This window comes from Ovis canadensis, chromosome 17, assembly GCF_042477335.2.
Source record: "Ovis canadensis isolate MfBH-ARS-UI-01 breed Bighorn chromosome 17, ARS-UI_OviCan_v2, whole genome shotgun sequence".
In the NCBI taxonomy this organism is placed as follows: domain Eukaryota; kingdom Metazoa; phylum Chordata; class Mammalia; order Artiodactyla; family Bovidae; genus Ovis; species Ovis canadensis.
In genome coordinates this window covers 66,158,539-66,179,594 of record NC_091261.1, presented here as the reverse complement: position 1 = coordinate 66,179,594, position 21,056 = coordinate 66,158,539, and the positions used below count along the sequence as shown (strand labels likewise).

At 42.5% G+C, this 21,056-nt stretch overlaps 1 protein-coding gene and 1 long non-coding RNA gene across 3 annotated transcripts in view; both read left to right on the top strand.

Annotated features, from left to right (window-relative positions):
* LOC138422669 (uncharacterized) overlaps positions 1-6,290 on the top strand; it is a 41,393-nt gene extending 35,103 nt beyond the window's left edge. The window contains exon 5 of the long non-coding RNA XR_011249971.1: positions 5,686-6,290. This is a non-coding gene — a long non-coding RNA (uncharacterized lncRNA). The remainder of the gene's footprint in view (positions 1-5,685) is intronic.
* A 3,397-nt stretch (positions 6,291-9,687) lies between these two features.
* TMEM233 (transmembrane protein 233) overlaps positions 9,688-21,056 on the top strand; it is a 46,958-nt gene continuing 35,589 nt past the window's right edge. For both annotated transcript variants that reach the window (XM_069557934.1, XM_069557935.1), the window contains exon 1: positions 9,688-10,009. In XM_069557934.1, coding sequence (XP_069414035.1) covers positions 9,824-10,009 — 186 coding nt within the window. In that variant the 5' untranslated portion in view covers positions 9,688-9,823. The remainder of the gene's footprint in view (positions 10,010-21,056) is intronic.

The window sequence follows — 21,056 nt, the reverse complement described above, 5'->3', positions numbered from 1 at the left end:
CCACTCCTTTATGTATAATTGAAGACATTTAGGGCAGCATTACAACCCTTCCTGCTTATACACAGCCTCCAAACCCTTGCTAAAGTGCAGCTTTCCCAGGAAGCTCTCTTAAGCAATTAAAAATGGTTATTCTACTGCCTAGAAAGAGTCTGAGCTCATCCCAGCATTTGCGATTGCAACAACACATTAAGGAGTTATTCACTCCAGTTGTACTCATTCTACAAACTTTTCTCAAACTGTGCTTGCTGAACATGTAGATGAGGCACATTACAGTTTTTTTCCAAGATAAATAGTGAAATGATTATTTTTGATAATAATCTCCTCTTAGTTTCTCCAGTTGATTTCTAATTTGCCAAGTGTAGGAGGTAAAGTTGTGTGTGGTCTCTACCCACCTCAGAAAAAATTTGCTTCTGAAATTTTAATACTGGAATCTGCATCTTCCACATAGGAGATTTAATTTCATTCATAGCAAATGTTGTCCTGAATGGAGTGTTAATTTTCATTTCATCTCTGATAAGCGCAATTCTCCAAAAATGGAAGGAAACGATGGTTAGACTTTGTAGTTCAGAGCAGTTTTATTCAGTGTGATCTACAAACCAGAAGCACCAGAAGGGCCTAATATTTTATAGAAATAAAAAAGCACTGCTTCAGAGCACTGATAACCCAGTTGAAGGAATTTTTGCCTCCCAGGAAGCACTGAAGATATTTCTGGTTGTCACCACTGGAAGTGAGGATGCTATTGGAAGTGAGGATGCTATTGGATTCTAGTGGGTAGAAGCCAGGAATGCTTCTCAACATTCTTTATGGCACAGGACAGTCCCCACAACTAAAGAAATATCTGACTCAAATGTCAATAGTGCTGCCGTTGAGAAACTCTTAATTGGGATAGTAAATTGGAAACAGTGGGGTGAGAGTGAGGAGAGTAAAAAGAAAGTGTTTCAAGATGATAAACAATAGAAGTAAAAGAGAAAGAAAAATATTGGCAAGAGAGTCATGGAACTTGGGCTGTGATCATGGGGGCTGCATGCCCTTAAGGAAGTGATTTACCCTCTCTCAGTTTCATTTTACACATTTCATAAATGAAGGGAAAGATTGAACCAAAAGAATGGGATTCTTATCCCTAAGATTCTTTTCAGAATAAATGCATTATAACTTAGGCAGTATTTCTCAGCTAAAGTTATCCAAAGATCACCTCACTATGTTTGCTGTCTCTGTCATCTTTGCACTTTAAATTTTTACTTTAACGTATTTTTCTATTTTTAAGATATATTTTTAAAGGCAGTGTTATGTCCCTGTCATTAATTTATAGCCACTCCTGCTTGTCTTAACTGGAAGTAGGCACCATTAAAAGAAAACAATTCGGGCGAACTAGAACATCTTTTCACTTTAAGCAATTATATTTCTTTTGTGGTTGTCATGTCCTCTACTCTTATGTATTGGGGTCTGATGAATTTGTATGAGCTTGTTACATGTTAAAGATATTAACCTGTTAAAAAAAAAAATTAAAGCAATGTTATTAAAGTCTAGCTAGACTGAGAGGTTTGAAGCCAGCCCTGGCAGAAGAATAAATGATGTTTAAGAAAAAGAGAGAAGAAGTCTACAACCTATGTGACTAACTATAGAGAAAATACAAGATATAAATTATTAGAGCCAGTAAGAAAGTTCAGCAAGATTATTGTGTAAAATAACAACATGCAAATAGCAGTAGAATTTCAACATCCCAAGAGCTACCAGGGAGAAAATGCAGTAGGAAAAAATATATCCTATTCAGATAGCAACAAAAAATGTACTGTGCCTAGAAATAGAAGACCTTTATAAAAAAAAGTGTAAAATATTAGATACCCAAAAAAGATCCTAGATAAATATAAATTAGGGAAGACTTGGAAATGTTATCATTTTTTGTTCCTGTCCATATAATATATATATATGTGTTTCAGAAGACTTATTAAAAGTGATTATGAACTTTCTAAGCCAATTTTGCAAATAAAAATTATGAGGAGGGTTTACCATATTTTATCACATCATACAAACTCATGGCATTAAAAACCTGAAGTGCTAGTTTAGAAACTTGCTATCAAACAAACCTTCAATCATAAATGATTTGGGGAAACTAGCTCATTATTTGGAGAAGGCAATGGCGCCCCACTCCAGTACTCTTGCCTGGAAAATCCCATGGACGGAGGAGCCTGGTAGGCTGCCGTCTGTGGGATCGCACAGAGTTGGACACAACTGAAGCGACTTAGCAGCAGCAGCAGCAGCAGCAGCATGAGAAAAGTCATGGCCTGTAAATAAATGAATGTGTGTGGTTGTGTTTCAATAAAACTTTATTAACAAAATAAACAGTGAACCATATATCCTCAGGCTGGATGTAAAACACTCCAAATAATCTACCAGGTCAGAATATAGGCTGGGAAAATGTGAGGAGGGTCTCTAGGGTTCAACAGAATGTATCCAGCATCTCTTCTCCAGCCACCCCATCGAAAATATAAAGTACCCCACTCCCCTCAGAGATATAGAGAAGAAGCTAGTGGTTACCAGTGGGAAGAGCGGCAAAATGGAGGTAGGGAATGAAGAGGTACAAAGAAGCACTATCCATAAAATAAATACGCTACAAGGATATATTGTGGGCTTCCCTCATAGCTCAGTTGGTAAAGAATTTGCCTGCAGTGCAGGAGACCTGGGTTCGATTTCTGGGTCGGGAAGATCCCCTGGAGAAGGAAATGGCAGCCCACTCCAGTATTCTTGCCAGGAGAATCCCAGGGACAGAGGAGCTTGGCAGGCTATCGTCCATGGGGTCACAAGAGTCAGACACGACTTAGTGACTAAACCACCATAAGGATATATTGTACCAAACAGTAATATAGCCAATATTTATAATAACTCTAAATGGAGTATTATCTGTAAATATTCTGTATCTCTACGTTGCACATCTGAAACTAAAATAACATTGTAAATCAACTGTACTTCAATATAATACAGAGGGTAAGAGGCAGTGGGAAGGCTCTAGTAAACAGAGAGTCCATGACTTGTCATTGGCTGAGTCCTTGCCAGGAAAGAAGAGGGATCTTTCTTCTTCCTGTTGGGCTCTATTAATCTTCACAGGGCATGAGAGCTACCACTTCTGGCCTCCCACCTCTGTTTAATTGAAAAGTAAAGTGAAAGTTTTTGTCACTCATTCGTGTCCAGCTCTTTGTGACCCCATAGATTGTAGCCCACCAGGCTTCTCTGTCCATGGGATTCTCCAGGCAAGAATACTGGAGTGGGTAGAGCCATTCCCTTCTCCAGAGGATCTTCCCAACCCAGGGATCAAACCCAGGTCTCCTGCATTGCAGGCAGATGCTTTACCATCTGAGTCACCAGGGAGCCTTATTTTCAGAAACTATTTAATTGAAGTTTCTGATTATTTTTTTATAGCAGGTTCATCCATGAGTTGCAGAGTATAGTCCAAAACAGAGCATTCTTATATATTATCAGGATATATATGTCATCCAATCAGCAAGGAAAATGATGGGATAGATACCGTTCTCTGGTACGATGGAGGATGAATGGGAAAAGGATTGTATTTTAAGTCAGAGAGTTTGTGTTTTATCCCCCTCCATCCTCATGTGGCTTTACAAATTAACAGTCTGTAATCTCTCTCCCCCTCATACTCCCTCTCCCACGTTTTGCTCTTTTTTGCTCCCTTGTAAGAGGATCAAAACTGTTGGAAATTTGAAAGGTAAGTGATTTTCTAATCATATTAGCCAAAAAGACACAGTTCTTTTGTAGCAAACTCCTGAGACCACAGCAGTTGGCTAAAGCAGAGTAGTTGAGACTAATGCAAAATTTGGCAGCAAGCACACTGGACTTCTTACCCATTCCTGAGATCTGGAACCTTTCCCTTGCATTTTCACAGATCAGCAGATTCTCAGTCAACATCTCTCTCTTTCTTTCTTTCTCTACCCCCCACCCCCTTACTCTCTCCCTCCCCTTACTCTCTCCCTCTCTCCTCCTCTCTCCCTCTCCTGTTTCTCCCCCTCTCACCTCCCTCCCTCTCTCTCTCTCCCTTTCACCTTGCTTCGCTCCTTCTATAATATTACGGAATCCTAGTTCTTGCCTGGAGAATCCCAGGGACAGGGGAGCCTGGTGGGCTGCCATCTTTGGGGGTCGCACAGAGTCGGACACAACTGAAGCGACTTAGCAGTAGCAATAGCAGCAGACATAACTAAGATCAGAAAGCATACATTCAGCGTCACCCTCATTGAGTATTGTAGTTCTGGGGATCTATCTAGCATTGAGAAGTTGTTCTTTGAATACATCTCATTTCATCTAATTTGAATCATCTCATTTCTGTAGTCCATTTAATCTGTGATTGTTTCCTTGGGCTAAACTTTAATTTTACCTTTGGTACATATCTTATACTGTAATTTCTGAGCCAGCAAGCCTGAGTTTTCTCTGCCTTTCAAAGACAGGCATCTACCCTATAAGGTCATGAGTCAAAAAGAAAATGCATAAATGCATTTTAACTCTCTGACTTAAAATGCAAAGACAGGCATCTACCCTATAAGGTCATGAGTCATAAAGAGTCACAAATGCTGGTCACTGGGCACAGAAGATGTCCGTGACAGCATTTTCCATGTTTTGTTCAGTAACAGAAACCCACTGAAAATAACATAAATACCTGATTATCAGGGAATGGTTACCTAAGTAGTAATCCATCTAATAGAAAATGATGCAGACTATGAAAATACCTGCAAAGAATGTTAAGAGTGATATAACATGCATGCATGTAGAAAGAGAATTAGAAGGAAATAATCCCTTATTTCCATGGTGGTTAACATTGGATGGTAGGATACAGGTGATATTTCTCTTATTTATGCTTCCATTCATTTCCCAACTTTTCTAGAAAGAATATATATTACTTTTACATTTGGAAAATAAAACTTTTTTTCTTAAGTCAAAAAGGGTAAGTTGCTACATTGGGGTCCAGAAGGCTAGAGTGAGTTCTTTCCCTCATCTAGACTGGCCACTAGGAAGTCACTTTCTTCTCTCCTTTTAAAAGAGAGAAGGTATTGCTACATTATTAAGCAATCAGCCAGTAAGGTTCAAGAGCAATAAATTGACCTCTCAAGAAAAAATTAGTGAAGCTCAGGAAATATGAGCTAGAAACCCCTACTGAGTGGTCTAATGCATCCCTCAAGAATCAAGGCCATATACATTACACTTTCTGGTATGGGCACTTTCTTTTCAATCTAATTGTAAATATTTCAAGTGATTGCAGTTCCACTGCCACATTTTAGACCAGTCAACAAGCTATTAATCCATCTTCCCTGAATAGCATAACTAGCAAACTACAGAGATGTCCAACTACCTCTAATGACCTGGACAAGCTTGCTGAACAAGTATCCTAGACATGGTTCAAATCCTGGCACCTCCACTCAGCTATAACGCCTTCCACAAGACCCTTTACCCGTCTGATCTTAGGTTTCCTCAGCTTTAAGAAAAAGAAACCTCTGCACCTAATTTATAAATGGAACTGTAGGGATTAAGTGAGATGATGCATCTAGGGAATGCATTGAGTGCGCACAGTAAGACATGTTTGGTGACTCCAGAGTGTTGGACCGGTGTTGAGCAGTTGTTTTCTTGACAGAGGAGATGGGCTATTCTGAGTCAACAACGAACAATCTTTTTTTGTGTATTTTCCAGGATGACACAAGTGGGTTGGAGTGGATGGTGCAGTTCATGACCTTGAAGCAGCAAAATTCCATGTGGAGCCTGATCTCTGGGCTTTGTTATTCAGTCGCTAAGTTGTGTCCGACTCTTTGCAACCCCATGAACTGCAGCAGGGGGTTCATCACACCCACTAAATTCACCAGCCTCACTTTACAAATTCAGCTCATACAGCCCCCACTGGAGCTTTTGCACTGTTGATAAGAGCTGTAACTGGAACACTGGCCATGGGATGGGAGGAGAGGGTGGGGTGAAGAGTTGTGTTTGAGATGGAGTCAGTAGGGTATGATGAATTGTTCGTGCAGAGGCTGAAGGAAAGAAAAGAATTATGCTTTCAAGTTCCTAATGCGGATGACTGCATGCACAGTTTGTTGAGTGAGTATCTGTTGAGCACCTACTTAGGGCCAGGAACAAGGCCTAGGAGACACCACGGTGAACCAAATGAAAAAAGAAAAAAAATCTCTGCTCATGTGAGTTTGCCTTCTACTGGGGGAAACAGGCAGTAAATAGCAGACAAGTAAGACAGTCTTTGGTTGTGATACCTGTGATGAAGGAAATAAACAGGATAATAGGATGGTGAATAAGACTGTGGAAGTCTGCTTTATTTTTTGTTATTGTTGCTGTTTTATTAATGAAGTATAATTGCTTTACGGTGTTGTGTTAGTTTCTGCTGTTGAACAAAGTGGATCAGCTATATGTCTACATATATCCCCTCCCTCTTGAGCCTCCCTCCTACCCACCCCCATTCCACCCCTCTAGGTCATCACAGAGCACCTGACTGAGCTCACTGTGCTACAGCAGCTTCCCTCTAGCTAGCCGCTCTGCACATGGTCGTGTATAGATGTCGGTGCTCCTCTCCCAGTCTGTCCTACCCTCCTGCCCACCCTCCCCGTGTTCACCTGTCCATTCTGTATGCCTGCATCTCTGTTCCTGCTTTGTAAATAGGTCCATCTGTACCATTTTCTATATTCCACATATATGCATTAATATATGATATTTGTTTTTCTGACTTACTTCACTCTATATGAGAGACCCTCGGTCCATCCACATCACTATGAATGACCCAAGCTCATTCATTTCCATGGCTGAGTAATATTCCATTGTATATATGCACTGCACCTTTTTTATCCATTCATCTGTTGATGGACATTTAAGTTGTGGAAACATGATTTAGATAAGACGGTCAGGGAAGGACTCTCTCGGAAGATAATACATGAAGTGATGGGTCCTGAAAATGAAAAGGAGCCAACAGATGAAAGGGAGGAAGGGACGCATTCCTGGAAGAAGGATCAAGTCCAAGACCTTGGGTTAGAAAAAGGCTAGATGTACTCCTTGAGAAGAGAGGGGGAAAAAAGTCCTGTGTAACTGGGCATAGAGGAGAAGATTGACTAGAGAGGAGGTTAGAGAAATGGGCGGGACCCATTAGCCATGGACCAAGCCTTGAGAAGTAGGTTCTTAGGGAGGACACTTTAATCTTTGATATGCTGAATTTGAGGCACCAGAGGGGACCTAAAAAAGAAAGATCCAGGCCTACATCCTGAGAGCTAGAGATGGTATTGGGATTTGAGAAAATGTTCAGTTCCATCAAAATTACTTAGGATTGTTCTAAAAATACAGATTTCCCAGGCATTCTAAATATAGATTTCTGGGGTACCACTCTGGGAAATTCTAATTCAAGTAGATCTTGATCAAGATCTGGAAATCATTTTTCCGTACTCATAGGTAATTCTGATCCATTCATTCAAGAACTATTTCTTGCATCCCTAGTATGTGCCAGGACAATTCTAAGTTCTGGAGATACAGCCCTGAACAGGTTACAGAAATAAGGAGGAGCACCCATGTGACAGTATCAAGGAAAAGCATTCCAGGCAAAGGTTTGGTTGAGAACTCAGTAGGTGACTCTAATTCTCTGGCTTATTCCTACTTGATTAACCATCCAAAGTGGGGGAGAAGACATGGTGGGAAAGATACAGTGGTATTTTCCCTTTTTTAAAAAAAATCATTGTTTAAAATTGTAGTATAGTTAATTTACAGTGTTGTTTCGGGTGTACAGCAAAATGAATCAGATAGATACAGATACTCCTTTTCAGTATCCATTATAAGTTAACGTGATATTGAATATAGTTCCCTGTGCTTATACAGTAGGCTTTTGTTAGATTTATCTGTTTTATATATAGTAGTTTGTATATGTTAATCCCAAACTCCTAATTTATCTCTCCCCCAGCAATGGGATCTCCCCCTATCCCCTTTGGGAACCATAAAAGTTTGTTTTCTATGTCTGTGAATCTGTTTCTGTTTTGTAAATAAGTTCATTTGCATCTTTTTTTTTTTTCAAGATTCCCCATATAAGTGATGTGTCATCTTCGTATGTTCACCCAGAAAGCTATGCTAAGCACACAAAATACAGATATGTGCCAAGTGTTGACACAGAGATGAGCAAGGCAGTTCCCTCTCTCAGGGAGTTTGCCATCCAGTGAGGGAGGTAGATATTCAAATCAGAGAGGGCCACACAATGAACAATGAACAAGAGCATCCGAGACCATCAATCAGTTCATGTTCTGAGACGGTGAATGCATACTGCTTCCTCATCTCATCTCATCTCATTTTTCCATGTGATGATGTGAGCAACTGCTTTTGAGACTGTGCACACTAAAATTATTTGCATTTCTTTGTGGTCCTGCCAACTCAGACTAGCTGAATTTTTCATGAATTGTTTACAGCAAGAGATACTGGGTTTGAGATACTATACGTGTCTGTGCTCAGTCGCTTCAGTCGTGTCCGACTCTTTGAGACCCCATGAACTGTAGCCCACTAGGCTCCTCTGTCCATGGGATTCTCCAGGCAAGAATACTGGAGTGGGTTGCCATTTCCTCCTCCAGGGGGTCTTCCCAACCCAGAGATTGAACCTGTCTCTTCTGCATTGGCAGGTGGGTTCTTTACCACTAGCACCACCTGAGAAGCCCTATAATAACTATATTTGGAGAAAATATCATCCTAATAATAGGTTAAATTTATTGAACACTTAGAATCTCCTGACTTGACATGCAGTCTCATAGTCTAATAATATCTGTGATGAGGCAGGGACTCTCATTATTCCACTATCATTATTTCTTTTGGACAAAAACATTGGCCGGGAATTTTTCTGAGGTCATTCAACTCAGATGTGATGATTTCCCCACTACATCTGGTTTGGAGCCCCAGTTCTGGTCCATACCATCTTTCATGAATTGCTCAGACTGCTGATGTATCTCAGCTACCCTCACTCCAGTTCCCAAAGTGGATCCCTCTCTCTCCTTTCCATCCCAGGTAACCACCTGTGTTTGCACAAGTTAGATCTACCTGCTTCTCTCTCCTCCAAGGTGGAAACGTGGAGAGGAGAAGGACTCCTTGACTGCACACTTGGGAGAAGGTAGAGGGTACCAGGATAGGCCCTTCCTGGGTGGTGCCCGCTGCCTCTTGACACACCAGTCTCCAGAGGCCCCCTCAGTGATGTTAGGTGCCCCAAACTGCGCACCTTGCTCCCTGCCTACCTGTTGGGGAAGATAAATCAGTGAGGCTCAGTGTTCAGACTCTTAGAAGAAGGATCATAGAGCAGGGAAAGCAAATCATTAAAGTCAAGAGGAAGTAGTAAGTCTGCTACCTCCTGGGTAGGGCTGGGTGCTCAACTGGATAGAGTTGGGTCACCTCCTGTGATGCTGCTTTAAAAGAGGAGGTGGTCATCTTCAGCCTTAGGTCAGTTAGTCTGCCATGTAAAGGGTCTTCCCTTTCCCTTCCCTGTAAGACTCTTAACCTGTAAGTCTTTGTGTCTGCTTGTTGGCCCCCGGGTGTATCCTCAAGGGGTGCCTTTCCCCTGTTTCTCAGGCTAGCTCCCTCTCTCCTCCCCCCGGTGCCTCCCCGAAGCCCTCACTCGCTCCCTCCCTCCAGTGCCGGAGGCTCTTGGCTCGGGTCCCTGAGCCCAGGCAGGTGCAAGTGGAAGGCGCAGAAGGGGTGAGATTACGTTTCCCTGGAGTCCTGCGCCACTGGCTTTTCAGCGACTCGCCGGGAGCCTGCGGCCAAAGCCCCAGGCCACACGGACTGTGCGCTCTTGCGCCTCCCCGCACCGCCGACCTCGCCCATGTCTCAGTACGCTCCCAGCTCGGACTTCAAGAGGGCTTTGGACAGCAGTCCCGAGGCCAACACCGACGATGACAAGACCGAGGAGGACGTGCCCAAGCCCCAAAACTACTTGTGGCTTGCCATCGTCGCCTGTTTTTGCCCCGCGTACCCCATCAACATCGTGGCTTTAGTCTTCTCCATCATGGTAAGTAAATTAGGACCCGCAGCAGCCAGGCACAGAAGACCCTAGCGGCAGGACCCCCTCGTGGGGACTCCTCACACTCTCCACTTTTCACCGCTCCCTTCCTCACTGCCCGGAGCACCGGAGCTTTTCTACCCTCTGCTCACCTTTCTCAGACTCTCCGCACTCTCCCTCCAGCCATCAGCGCCTCCTTTGTGCTCCCGGTGGCGCTCAGAACCCTGACCAAGCCTCCCCCGGGCGGCTTTCCACTTCGAGCAGCGCTGTACCTTCTCTCCTAACCAAGCAAGTTCTTCCTTGGACTTTCCGTTTTCCCTCCCGCCGCCTCCGACATTCTTGGGCACCCATCCACTTCTCAACCTTTTTTTCTGGAGCCTCAAAGTGCACCACTCTAACAGCAACAGCGCTCCCCGTTCTCTGAGCGTGCAGACTCTGCGCCCTCCTTGCTTATCCCTTGCCCCGGGTCTCAAGAGGCAGCACCGTCTCTATTTTTTAGCACATAGTCTTGCCTTTGCTGTGCCTGGGGCACCACCTGGGCCACTCTCTGAGGGTCCCTAAGCGCTTCCCAATGTGTTCTAGACCCCTGGTCCCACGTTTGAGCACGCCCTCTCTGGGACAGCAGTTCCTTTGCGCTTCTTCCTCCGCCAGCTGACCCTTCTTCACTCCCTTCCGGCACCTCTTGGTCCCTTTATTCCAGTGAGCTTGCTCCCTCTCCAGGCATTTCTTCTGTGCACCCTGTGTCGCTCTGTCCTCTCTTACCCCAGCACGTAGTTGTTCATCTCTCACTTGCTGCACAGCGACCATATCTGCGCCTCTCTTTAGTTCAGTCGCGTCAGACTCTTTGCGACTCTCTGAGCCTCTCCTGCCACCCCCCAAAGACTCCCAGGCTCCCCTCGAGACCTGGGAATGCACTGGGGAGCTCCTGCACTCCGTGCAGCTCGCCCTTTGTGCTGACCTCTGCCAACTCTGTGGCTGTCTCTGTAGTAGAAGCAGCTGGTGCTACTTCCTGAGCTCACTTCCACTACCGCCTTCAGCTGCCCAGGTGGGAGCTCTGTGAGAACCCAGGAGGGCGAGGAGCTCTGGCGAGGTCCTAACCTTACTGACTGGGGCAGCTGGCCCAGGACAACCCTGCAGATAGCTTCCTCCCCCACCCACCCGCCTCGCCAGACCCAGCTCCCCAGCCGCAGACCCAGAGTCCCAGTAAACTCCGTAAAGATCAAGAGCCTCTACCCGCTTCCCCCCTGCAAGTCTACCCACAGTTGCCCATGTGTGGCACTGTACTGGCTTCCTGGGTGCACACAGAGGCCTCATTTGCAGTCACAGCTTGCCCTCTCTCATACCGCGTTTGTAGGCTGTCTGCACCAACATTCAAGCGTTCAGGCGCTGAACTTCAGACTGCCTGAGTTCAAATCCTAATGATCTCCAGAAATCACTGCATTTCTCTTCACCTCAGACTCTTTGTCTGTGAAGTGGGGATAATCATAGCCATATTTCTCAGGGTTATTGTATTAATGAGATAAAGTGGGAACCTCTTGGAACAGGGCCCAGCATGGTGGTGCTTTTAGATCTTTATTCATATGTCACTGGCTGAGAGCTTCTCTGATCACTGTTTTAAAATCAACCTCCCTACCCCCACACACACACTCACAAGCTCTGTTCTCCCCTCCCTGTAATTTTTTGCTCAGAGTATTTGTTTCTGTGTAATATGTTATTCCATGTATTAATATGCTTATTGTCTGTGTCCCCTCATTAGAATATAAGCTCAGTGAGGGCAGGGGTATTTGTTTGTGATTTGTTTTTTTGTTGGTGTAGCTTCACCTAGAAGAAAACTGGCTGGTGGTAGATGCCCAGTAAATATTACGAAGTGAATGAATGAATGAATGAATATATGAATGGTGTTAAGGGGTCACAGTGTCTGTTCTCCTCCTGCTGCTTTATCCCATGCTGGAACCCCGGAACCACCATATCAGTTTCCTTAGGACCAACCAGTCAGTTTCCTCTCTTCCTTCCTCTTCTGAGATATCCGGTCCTGGATGGTTCTTTGCAGCAAGGCAGGAAGGGGAGATTGTAGCAGCCAAATTCTCTAGGCGGTAGCAGAGGATTGACTGGTATCGGTGCCCACACTCTATCCTGGTTTATTAATGAATCAACAGCCAATTTACTCCTTTCCCAGTGCCAAGTAGAAAAGTGCCTGCAGAGGCTCCCCCCCCCCCCCCCCCCCGCCCATCCCACATTCATCTGAGATGAGCTGGAACTCCAGCTGGTGGTGACAGGTTGGATGCTAATGATGCCGCTTGGTGTGTCCTGGGGGATTAGACTTCTATGTGCTTTGAATAGAAACCTTTTTCTGGCCCTCCTATCTCCATTCCCTCCCGCAAGACTATTTTTCACTAGATTTACAGCAAGAGACCATCCTGTTGTCAGAAAATAGATATTGGAATCAGAAAGTTGACTGGCCGAATTTCATACCTTTTTTTTTTTTTTTTTTTTGCTGAAGTATAATTGCTTTATAGTGTTACATTAGTTTCTACTGTACAATGAAGTGGATCAGCTTTATGTATACCCTTTTAAAGTGTTGGCTGCTTCATCTAGAATATGGGAATGTAAAAAGCATTTTAAGAGGTGGCAAAAATGTTGTAAGGATAAAAGAGAGTAAAAGTGTGTTAAGCTACCAGTGTTGCACTCAGTACAGGCAATAACTGTCAGACAGATGGATAGATTTGGAGCCTGGAAACATCATATGTCATGTATGAAAACAAATAGAACGTCAAACTAAGCTTCCTACACCCTCCAAATTGTGCTCCCTCCAAGGTACTGGAAGCATTTTCCCTTTGAAACAGTGTAGAATTCATTTTGACAGGTTTCATAATAAAGACTCTAAAGGATAAAGAGGAAGCAGACGGGTGCATAGGAGGAGAATGGCTGACCAACTGCCAGGTGTATGCTTTCCCTGGGGAATCTGGTGATGTTTAGTCCTGGCTATTTTCATATCTCAGTCATCTGTAATTTGTGATCAGTTGGGGCACTAGATAGTGGTGCCGTTCCCCGGGAGGTGCTTGAAACTATGTGGGAAATATCTGTGTATATCAGTGATTTGGGGCACTACATGCATTTGGGGGGGAAGGGCTAAGAATATTAATATCCTACAATGCTGGAGACTGTCCTCCCAATGAAGAACTGACCCACCCCAAACATCAATAGCACTCCAGTCAAGAAACACAGGGAGATAATGCAAACTGACATAAATATTGACAAGGCCCAATATAATTCATTCCCAGAACTGTAAAAAGAGCCAGGAATCTCAAAACAATCAATATCTTTATTTATTAAATCAAGTCTGAAAAGCCTTCTATCAAATTACAGAGTTGAAGTAGGTGCTAGGGAATCATAAAGCCTCTTTGAAAAATACACATTTGAGAAGAGTGTTCTTCAAGCTGTTGGCACCTGCGGTCTTTCCACCATCCCGGGCAGAACTAAGGGAGTCCTGGGGGTTGTGAGGAGTTCACCACTGAAGAGAACTGGTATGGTATGGCTTGTCGTGTCAGAATATTGGTGGGTCAAGCATTGCCAAAGGCAGGGACATGGAAATCTTTGCTTCCCCAAGTATTAAAGTCTATTTGTTGAAAGTGCACTTAGGGACTTCCCTGTCCCAGTGGTTTCACCTTCCACTGTAGGGGGTGCAGGTTCCATCCCTGGTCAAGGAGCCTCAGAGCCAAAAAAAATCAAAACATGAAACAGAAGCAATGTTGTAGCAAATTCAATAAAGACTTTAAAAATGGTCCACATCAAAAAAAAAAAAGTAAAAAAAAGTACACTTAACCTATACTCAGTTTCAGGGACACATATCTCGTGAATTTCCTACAGGCTGGATCACTGCTAGCCCATATTACACATGTGAATTTGAAAAGAGCACCCCTCCTCCATAGATGGGGTACACGACTTGGGAGGTAGAGCCCAGAGTGGTTTTAAGGTCTCATTCGTTGTACTCCCGCCCATTCCAGGCTATCCTTTTATTCCATATGAAAGATGGAATGTGGAGACTGTCCATATGACTTTTACCCTGGAGAAAGATTGGTGGTTCATTCAACAAATATATATTGAGCACTGTTACTAAATGCCAGGCTCTTCCACACTTCCCTGGGCTTTCCTGGTTTCTCAGAAAGTAAAGAACCTGCCTGCAATGTAGGAGATGTGGGTTCAATCCCTGGGTCAGGAAGAGCCCCTGGAAAAGGAATGGCTACTCACTCCAGTATTCTTAACTAGAGAATTCAGAATTCCAAGGACAGAGGACCCTGGCAGGCTACAGTCCATGGGGTTGCAAAGAGTGGGACACAACTGAGTGACTAACACTCCAGGCATTGGTATACTCCTTTACCTTTATCAAGTGATAAATAAGATCAGCAAGGTCTCTGCCCTCCTGGATCTGCAAGAAAAAACTTGCAAGAGTGTTGGCAAATTTCAGTTGAGATCTCCATCTATTAATACTAGTTTTGTAGCTGAAATTTGCTATCTGGTTCAAGAGACTGAAAGCAAGTCCATGCCAAGTCTCCATTTTTATGATATAATACAGTCTTTTGCATAGGTGAGCCAATTTGGTCACTCTAAGTATGAATATATAATAGCCAGTGAATTTTAATTAGGTGAATTATAAACCTTCTTTCAATAGAATTTCTTCCTCACACCCACAGAATCTGTCCAGGTACCAAACAGTGAGGTTCAAAGCCTTTTGTGCTTTTTGCTACATCTGTAACCTCATGCAACTGTTTCAGTCCTTCTGAGGCTTGATTTCTTAATCCTGTAAAACAAGGGTTGCAAGGGTACCAAGTCAGGCACTGTTGTGGAAATTAAATAGTAAAATTTAAATGATTTAATGGCATTAGCTAAAACACAGCTAGAATTTAGTATTAAAGATGATGTGTGCATATATTTCAGGGATACAAGCCATTACCTTTTCCAGTAGCTTTTTCTATTTTTATTGAGACTAGCGAATTTGATTAAAAAATAAAAGCAATGACAAGTATTGACAGATGTGTCACTGGAATAAATAACTGCTGTGATCTAATGGTAAACATTAATTACAGCCATTCAAGATCTCAGAAAGAAATCTGACATATACCTTTTCTTATAAAGCTATGGGAGGGTGTGCTCCCCTAATACAAGGAAGTAAATCAGGGAACATAAAGACAACAGATCCAGAAAACAGCTCCAACACAGCAAAAAAAGGCAAAGAGAAATCCTCGAAACAAGGCAGCAGGCTTCATAAACCAGCAGGAGATGCAGTTGATAGTGGATGGTCAATCTGAAGCCACCGTCAAAATCCATTATCTGGTCATGGGCTGACACAGTAAGCCACAGCCCTGCCAAGGACCTGACCACACCTGCTCTAGAAGACAAAGTCTGTGGTCAAAAAGAAAGTAAATATCCACAGAATGAAAGACCAAACTGGATATTCTTTCCATCTGACCCAGGCTCCACCAGGGCTTGTCCATCGAAACTGGGTTTCAACTGGATTTTCATAGGTTCAGAGGAGAGCTATTACTTGTGTGGGATTTGGGGGTTTTCTTTGTTTTCAGTAATCAAGGCAGAGTTTGGAAATAACAGATCCTGGTTCAGGTAGCTTACCCAGGATGCTTGCCATCGCTTATAAGTTGAAACTAAGTATTATAGTTCATTGGGTCCTCAGTTGATTTCTTCTTTCTGTGGCTCTTTCTACATTATTGTCAGCTAAGAAATAGAATATCAATATTGTGGACACCTGTGACTTATTCCTTTTGAATTCCTCCACTTGAAGCTCTGAAGAGTGTTAAGATGGTTTCAGATGACAAAGACCTTGCCTGAAGCGTGTTAGCTTTGTTGGACAGCTTTGTTATAGATACCCATAGATTTTAGATATGCACATGGCCCAGGCAACCCCTGCCTTGATGGCTGCTTTCATGTTTCCCCAGTATGTGGCAGAGGGTGGCCACTGACATTTGGAATTTGGGAATATAGATTTTAAACTGCTATTGGGGTCCTTTCAATAGATCCTTTCAATCTAATAAGTCCTAGATTATTAGAGGTACAAGATGTTAACCTGTGTGTTCCTAGAAAAGAAAACACAGTTTGAATGTCATTTTAATTTACTGGTAAAATTTTATAATGACTTTCTCATAACATAATATGGGAGATTTAAAAACAAGATTGGCCACTAATGGATGGTTGTTGAAGCTGGGTTATGGGAACATGGAGGTTTGTTGTATTGTTCTGTTGATTTTTAATATGCTTGAAAATTTACATAGTAAAGGTGTTTTTTGTTGTTGTTGTTAAAAATATAAAAAAGAAAAGTCCCTCCTAAAGTTGTTAAACAAAACAGCAGCTGTTAAATAAGTTGGCAAAACATGCCATGGCTGAGGTGCAGTTTGTCATGAATTTATAAGCAAACTGCATCTGATTTATAATGAATTTTAATGGTGACTTTGGAGGGCACCTTTAAATAGTCCTCAAGAGAAGGCCAGGTAGGAGGTCTCATATCCTGCTGCTGCTACTGCTGCTAAGTCGCTTCAGTCATGTCCGACTCTGTGACCCCATAGACGGCAGCCCACCAGGCTTTCCCATCCCTGGGATTCTCCAGGCAAGAACACTGGAGTAGGTTGCCATTTCCTTCTCCAATGCATGAAAGTGAAAAGTGAAAGTGAAGTCGTTCAGTCGTGTCCGACTCTTCGCTACCCTATGGACTGCAGCCTACCAGTCTCCTCCGTCCATGGGATTTTCCAGGCAAGAGGACTGGAGTGGGGTGCCATCGCCTTCTCCATCTCATATCCTAGAACAGTGCTTTTCAAAATTTAACCACTTGAGGTGCTTGTTAAAATGCAGGTTTCACTCCTCTTTCAAAGTTTAGCTGGAAAACTGCCTCCTTTGTAAAGTCCTTCTTGATTGCCCTCTTGCCCTCACCCTAAGTTGTGTCCCCTCAACCTACACTTTGAATAGATTTCTCTCAGGGTACTTTTCCTTCTTTGCACCAGTTTGTGTCCGTGAGCCTCTTGAAGCTACACTGTTGGCTGCAGCACTTAGCACAATGCTGAGCACGTGGTTAGTAAGTAACATATGTTTGATTAACGGATGGATGGATGAATGAATGAATGGTCCCAGAGGCCTAAATGTGTTCCTACCTTTATCTCTGAGGATTGCCTTCCTTCCCCTCTGTGTTCTGCATTTCTGCCAAAACTTTTTGAAAAACATCCAGGAAAGTCAGGCTAATGCCAAGGGTTGCTGAGAAGTTAGCCAAGGCTTGCTTCCCAAGGAGAGTTTTCCTGGCTCATCGGGCACCCACCAACATCCCCAGACCACAGGCCAGTGGATCCACCTTTGGAAATTGGTTTCTGCTCTCGACTGATTTTCTTCCATTCAAAGCTGTTTTTCCACAAATATGATGCTTTCAGTGCAGGAACCTGAATATACCTGAAGTTTCCATTTTTGCAAGTTCAAGAATTAAACCAGATTTTCTAAAACCATGCTTCTCAAACAATCAGTTCTACCCAATATTAACAAGTTTATTTTTTTAAAAGGAGTAAGGAATGTGGGAGGGGTGGATTAAGAACACAGGTACTAAGTTAAGGGAAAATGTACTGTTTCCTTTCCTTGGGAGTCTCCTGAAACCTTTGACCAACCACTGTTTCTTGTGGCTCTTGGTCAGAAAAATGTAGCATGGTGCATTTACTAAGCATGTTGCCAAGCATCTTTTGATTTTAAGGACACATGTTTTGTGTTCACAGAACACAAAAATACTGTTCTTAGTGATACATTGGTTCTCCTTTTAATGAGTTGACTCACTATTGATAGAACAAGAATAGTGTTCCCTCACTAACATTCTTGTCTAGAGACCCACCTCTCCACCTTTTTCCCAGCAAAATTGGGGGGTTTTTCCCGATCAGATCTTGTCCTTTTATTTTTTTTTATTGAGGTATAATTGATTTATAAAGTTTCAGGTATACAGCAAAGTGATTCAGTTTTATGTTTGTGTATATATATGTGTATATCTGTTGTGTATATATGTACATATTCTTTCTCAGACTTTTTTCCACTATAGGTTGTTACAAGATGTTGAATATAGTTCCTTGTACAATATAATAGGTCTTTGTTTATCTTGTTTATATATAGTTCACTTCAGTTGCTCAGTCGTGTCCGACTCTTTAGGACCCCATGGACGGCAGCACACCAGGCCTCTCGGTCCATCACCAGCTCCCGGAGGTTACTCAAACTCCTGACCATCGAGTTGGTGATGCCATCCAACCATCTCATCCTCTGTTGTCCCCTTCTCCTCCTGCCTTCAGTCTTTCCCAGCATCAGGGTCTTTTCCAGTGAGTCAGTTCTTTGCATCAAGTGGCCAAAGTATTGGAGTTTCAGCTTCAGCATCAGTCCTTCCAATGAATGTTCAGGGTTGATCTCCTTTAGGATAGACTGGTTTGATCTCCTTGCAGTCCAAGGAACTCTCAAGAGTCTTCTCCAACACCACAGTTGAAAAGCATCAATTCTTTGGCACTCAGCTTTCTTTTTAGTCCAACTCTCACATCCATACACTACTGGAGAAACCATAGCCTGGACTAGATGGACCTTTGTTGGCAAAGTAATATCTCTGCTTTTTAATATGCTGTCCAGGTTGGTCATAGCTTTTCTTGCAAGGAGCAACCAAGTCTTTTAATTTCATGGCTGCAGTCACCATCTGCAACTATTTTGGAGCCCCAAAAAAATAACATCTCTCACTGTTTCCATTGTTTCCCCATCTATTTGCCATGAATTGATGGGACCAGATGCCACGATCTTAGTTTTCTGAATGTTGTGTTTTAAACCAACTTTTTCACTCTCTTTCACTTTCATCAAGAGGCTCTTTAGTTCTTCTTTACTTTCTGCCATAGGGGTGGTGTCATCTGTGTATCTGAGGTTATTGATATTTCTCCTGGCAGTCTTGATTCCAGCTTGTACTTCTTCCTGCATGGCATTTCGTGTGATGTACTCTGCATGTAAGTTAAATAAGCAGGGTGACAATATACAGCCTTGACGTACTCTTTTACCGATTTGGAAGCAGTCTGTTGTTCCATGTCCAGTTCTAACTGTTGCTTCCTGACCTGCGTACAGGTTTCTCACGAGGCAGGTCAGGTGGTCTGGTATTCCCTTCTCTTTCAGAGTTTTCCACAGTTTGTTGTGATCCACACAGTCAAAGGCTTTGGCTTAGTCAGTAAAGCAGAAATAGATGTTTTTCTGGAACACTCTTGCTTTTTTGATGATCCAGCGGATGTTGGCAATTTGATCTCTGGTTCCTCTGCCATTTCTAAATCCACCTTGAACATCTGGAAGTTCAAGGTTCACGTACTGTTGAAGTCTGGCTTGGAGCATTACTTTGCTAGTGTATGAGATGAGTACAATTGTGTGAATTTGAACATTCTTTGGCATTGCCTTTCTTTGGGATTGGAATGAAACCTAACATTTTCTAGTCCTGTGGCCACTGCTGAGTTTTCCAATTTGCTAGCATATTGAGTGCAGCACTTTCACAGCATCATCTTTTAGGATTTGTAATAGCTCAACTGAAATTCTATCACCTCCACTAGCTTTGTAGTGATGCTTCCTAAGGCTAACTTAACTTCGCATTTCAGGATGTCTGGCTCTAGGTGAGTGGTCACACCATCATGGTTATCATCATGAAGATCTTTTTTGTATAGTTCTTCTGTGTATTATATATCGTAGTGTGCATCTGTTAAACCCAGATTCCCAATTTTCCTCTTTTTCCCCTTTCGTAGCTGTAAGTTTGTTTTCTGTCTGTGAGTCTCTTTCTACTTTGTATGTAAGTTCGCTTGTATCATTTTTAAAAACTCCTACACATAAGTGATAAACGGTCTTTCTCTGACTTCAGATACCAGTATGATCATCTCTAGGTCCATCCATACTGCTGTAGATGGCATTATTTCATTCTTTTTTATGGCTCAGTAATATTTTATTCCATTATATCTATACTTCTGTGTGTGTGTGTGTGCGCACACCACATCTTTACCCATTCATCTGTTGATGGACATTTAGGTTTCTTCCATGTCTTGGCTATTGTAAGTTGTGCTGCTATGAACATTGAGATGCATGTATCTTTTTGAATTAGAGTTTTCATCTTTCCCAGATATATGCCCGGGAGTGTGGTTGCTGGATCATATGGTAGTTCTAGTTCTAATTTTTTAAGGAACCTCCATACTCTTCTCCATAGTGGTTGCACCAGTTTACGTTCCCACCAGCAGTGTAAGAGCATTCCCTTCTCTCCACACTCTCCAGCATTTATTATTTGTAGACCTTTTGATGATGGCCATTCTGAGTGGTATGAGATTATACCTCATTGTAGTTTTGATTTGCATTTCTACAGTAATTAGCAATGTTGAGCAACCTTTCATGTGCCTGTTGGCCATTTGTATGAAAGAAATATCTATTTAGATGTTTTCATTTTTTGATTTTTTTTATATTGTGCTCAACACATATTTGTAATGGATCTCACTAACCAGACTTTTGCTGATGGTCTTCCTCCCTCATTATCTTTTTTCCTACATATGAAATTCAGAAACTTGACTCTCTTGTTTCTTTTATCCCTTATCTCATGCCTTCTATTCCCTGAACTAAAGGACACCCCCTATAGTTACCTCCCTCTTCTGATAATTTCATTTGTTCTTTGTTCTAGATAATTTTGACACTGTGGTATTGCCATTATTATTATTATTACATTTGTCCATAAGTATTTACTTCTCAAAGCATTTTCACATGGATACAATTGTACGTGTTTCTCAAAATTCCAGGGAGATACACAGGAAAGCTGTTATTTCCACTTATCCATGAAGAAACAAGTCTTACAAAGGTGACCCTAGTGGACAAAAGTCAAACATGACGGTCATCACCACCATAAAATTCACAGTCTGGCCTCTTGAAGCATTAAAATCAGATAGCTAGGTGTGCCCTTTGATAGGAACACAGCTTTGATGTCCTGAGAGCTTTTTCTTTGAATAGACTTGCCCCATCCATATAAGAAGCATTTGTATAATACTCTCAATCA